Source organism: Notothenia coriiceps, unplaced genomic scaffold, assembly GCF_000735185.1.
Source record: "Notothenia coriiceps isolate Sejong01 unplaced genomic scaffold, NC01 NC01_scaffold00027540, whole genome shotgun sequence".
NCBI lineage: Eukaryota > Metazoa > Chordata > Actinopteri > Perciformes > Nototheniidae > Notothenia > Notothenia coriiceps.
The window spans coordinates 1-3846 of record NW_011360241.1 but is presented as its reverse complement, the minus strand read 5'-3'; the positions used below and the strand labels follow the sequence as shown (position 1 = coordinate 3846).

The 3846-nt window shown below is 38.4% G+C and overlaps 1 protein-coding gene across 1 annotated transcript in view; it reads right to left on the bottom strand.

Moving 5' to 3' along the window:
* The window catches only part of pick1 (protein interacting with prkca 1), a 7625-nt gene extending 3959 nt beyond the window's left edge, over nt 1-3666 (bottom strand). The window contains exons 1-5 of the mRNA XM_010785331.1: nt 3518-3666; nt 2954-3024; nt 2259-2370; nt 1591-1719; nt 277-343 (exon numbers count right to left, since the gene is read on the bottom strand). Coding sequence (XP_010783633.1) covers nt 277-343; nt 1591-1719; nt 2259-2370; nt 2954-2994 — 349 coding nt within the window. The 5' untranslated portion in view covers nt 2995-3024; nt 3518-3666. The remainder of the gene's footprint in view (nt 1-276; nt 344-1590; nt 1720-2258; nt 2371-2953; nt 3025-3517) is intronic.
* Between the last annotated feature and the right edge of the window lie 180 nt (nt 3667-3846).

Genomic DNA, 3846 nt, shown 5'->3' with positions numbered 1-3846 from the left:
TTCTGTTTTATTATTTTACACATACAGGGTTTACAGGTTAACTGAAGGGCTTGTGTTTGCCGCTGTGTTTGTGTGTGTGTGTGTGTGTGTGTGTGTGTGTGTGTGTGTGTGTGTGTGTGTGTGTGTGTGTGTGTGTGTGTGTGTGTGTGTGTGTGTGTGTGTGTGTGTGTGTGTGTGTGTGTCTGTCTTTGTGTAGGTCTGTGTGTGTGTGTGTGTGTGTGTGTGTGTGTGTGTGTGTGTGTGTGTGTGTGTGTGTGTGTGTGTGTGTGTGTGTACCTATATCCAGAGACTTCCCCTGTTTGGGGTCTGCCTGCAGTTTGTTGTAGTGGATGACTGCTTCCCCCTGTGGAAACATAAGCAGGAGATCAAAAACAACAACAAATAAACTTCTTATATCTTAAAGTCAACCAGTTCTATAAAAAGTAAAGTCTCTTTTGTATTCATTGTATTTGACAAAAATATAAAATCATCGCATAAAATACAAGGAAGTATTCTGTTAGATGTGGTAAAAATGGATGATGTGCAAATGTTTTATATGGCAAAAAATATATTGAAAAGGCGAAGAAAATACATTTGGAAACATAAATATGAATAAATATGTTTTCAACATTTTGATTAAACAATACATAATTAAAATGAGAACAAATGTTAGCAATATATGTAAAACAAATGCAGCAAGAATAGAGTCAGTTACAGGCATAAATAAAAATATGTGAAATTATAAAAAAAAGTAATAAAGTTTCATTGTTCCAAGAATTGCAATAAGAAATGTGTGATAAACTAATAAACATCAAATCAAAGATAAAAAAAACATGTGTAAATAAATGCCACCGGTGAAACTCACGTGCACATTTATTTGCACTGACAGCAGAATGTAATCCATGAAATCCCACAGCGCACCCTGTCTTTAATCCAACATGCAGGAGGTCATGACATTTTTCTGGGTGCGAACAATGGAGGGCAGAAACAACACAGCCGCTCTGCAGCGTTGACTTTATCCTGCTTTTATCAGCAGTGGAGGCGCTTTTCTCCACAGAGTGTTTGCACCCATAATAAGTCAACTGTCCCACTATTCACCGATCAGCCTGCAGCCGAGACAGGACACAAAACTGTGGGTAATGTTTTCATCCTTTTCCATGTTACTCTGTATGTTCAAATGTATTTAAAGACACTGGTGGTGTCACGTTAGGTTGATGTTTACACTTTGAAACCAATGGAACATATCGGAAGCTTTTTCTGAAAAGTTATTCCACGGTTGAGGAATAATCCTTTTCATATACACTTTATAACTTTGTGAGAATGTCCCAGCTGTGGGATGAACAAATGATTTCTGAATGTAAACATAAGAGAATATTGATCCCTGAGTGCATGATGTGGGAAAAGCCAACTCACAGCCACAAAGCACGGTTAGCTGCTTTCGATTATTGGGTTTAATTTGTATCTTAGTTAAAGCAAATACTTCCCTAATCACTAACAGAGAAGAATGTGGTCCAAAACTAGACTTTGAAACCACATCACGATCTAAAAGTTCAATACTGAACCCTCTGCTCCTGGTGTTGTTCGGACTGTAAATCTTTGTGTCAGTGTTACCTGCACAGCTTGGATCATCTTGGCCACCTCCACTTTGGTCTTTCCCTTCACTGGCTTCCCGTTCACGCCTGTGAGCTCATCGCCTGCCGCCACCGTCCCATCCAGAGCTGCGGGGGTGTTATCAAACACCTGGGAGACAACACAATCCTCATTTTAAAAAAAAGGTACCAATGACACAGATTTATATTTTACTTTCTTTTATGGTTTTCTTCACACACAAACAAATATTACATTTCAAAGAGAACAGTGCCTGTATGGAGACGATCTACTGTGACTCCTTTGTTGATATGTACCTTAACCATTTCCCCAGCCCTTAAGAAATGTGTCTTCCATTACTTTCAACTTGTATGTGATTTTCTCCATTATTCGGATATCACACCGACAGATCCTCCCATATGTCCCAAGTATAATACCAGACAGGTTCGAGGGATTCTATAGCCTAATACCTTGCAGAGAACACAGTGTACACAGTCCCAGAAAGTTTGCATTTCACCGCAGCTCCAAAACACATGTGTATGGTGAGGTTCCAGATGTTTACAAAGTCTCCAGCATTGTTGTTGAGTGTTTGTTTACTACACCAATGACACAGATTTTTTTTTTTTCATTTTAAACTTCATAGAAATGTGCTGATTCATAAACAGGGTTATAATCACTTGCTGTGTTCCTACCTGGACGATGTAGAGACACGGACAGTACTGAGCTCCTCCTCCAATGCTGATCCCAATCAGGTTATTAGGGTCTTTCTTCAGAACCACAGTACCAGGTACCGTTGGTATCCCCCTGTTGAGGAGACAACATGATACATTCAAAAACAACTGGGCAATATATTGATTCTACAAAGATAACGTGATATGAAACTAGATATCTTCCTGGATTTAGGACACTGCTTATGTGTTATCGTGGTTTTAACTGGCTGCATTACAGTAAAACATGTCATTTTCTGAATGAACCAGACTGTACCATCTGTTTAAGCATCTGCCTTTACCAACTCTGCCATTATATCCACATTACTGATGATTTCTTTCCCCAAATGTCATTGTGTTAATATGCCAAAGAACCAATAGTCAACCCTGCAATATCGTTGAAATATGGATATCGAGACATCAGATTTTCTCCATATCGACTCGCACCACATTGAGTTTTGTAGCATTTGAGTGTTCATGTTTTTGCACAATTCTTAGTAGTCAAGCATTTTATTGTAAAGCTTAAAAAGTGTATAAGTAATGAGAAGAATGAGTATTAAGTCTATATCAGGAGTCACACTATTAGCTACTGTTTTTGCCTTTATATGAACTGAAGATTTAAGAATAACACACATTGAATGGCTCAGATTGCAAAAAGGAAACACGTTATTATTACTCACAGTTTGTCCTCCTCCAACTCATAGTCCATGTCTGTGAACATCACAGCGCAGCGTCACTGTCCCTGGTCAACCTGTGAATCATCAACGTAAAAACCACTGCATTAAAATCATGAAGGAGGATTGGTCAAATGCAAACAGACATATCACTTTGAGCAGCTGTTTCACGAGCTACAGGTACACAATAAAAGTCATTTGAAGTAAGCTAATCGGGATGGAAAATACAGTATCTATAACATTGATTAGAGCTCTAAATAAAGCAGGACAGAAGAGCTTTGTTCGCTGTAACTGATCTCAGAGCTGCAGCAGGTGGACAAACAGCTGGTGACTAACAGTTCATTATAACTACCTGATGTTCACCTGGTAACTGAGTCTGAATACGTGCAACATTTAAACTAAACACATCGACGTATGATCTAAAAACAACATGTGTAATATCTATGTATAATGACGTAAACCAAAAGCAGGGGAAATTGCATGCTAACATTAGCTGCTACTGTTGGCTACTGCAGGTGGAAGAGCAGAAGTCGTTCGTTCAGAAACGTTAACACGTCGTAAATAATTTACCTTAATTATATTTTTGCACAGGGTTGTCATTCAGGTGTCCCTTAGTGTTCATAAATCGCCCCCTTTTGACGAAATTATCTTTTAATTCAATTTCTGAATCCACTGACAGCTCCTCTGTTTACTTTCTGACGTCACTGCCGGGATCATAGAGGAAGTGGTCATAGGCAAGACTTTTTACATTTTAAATGTTTTTGGATGGTTTCCTTTATTAATAAACAAAACAAAATGAGGTAAAACTGGCGTAAATATACAGATTAAATGGTAACATTATCCCACCATCGGTAAATTCCAGTAACACAATTAAACAATTGAATAACTGAAATGGTCAC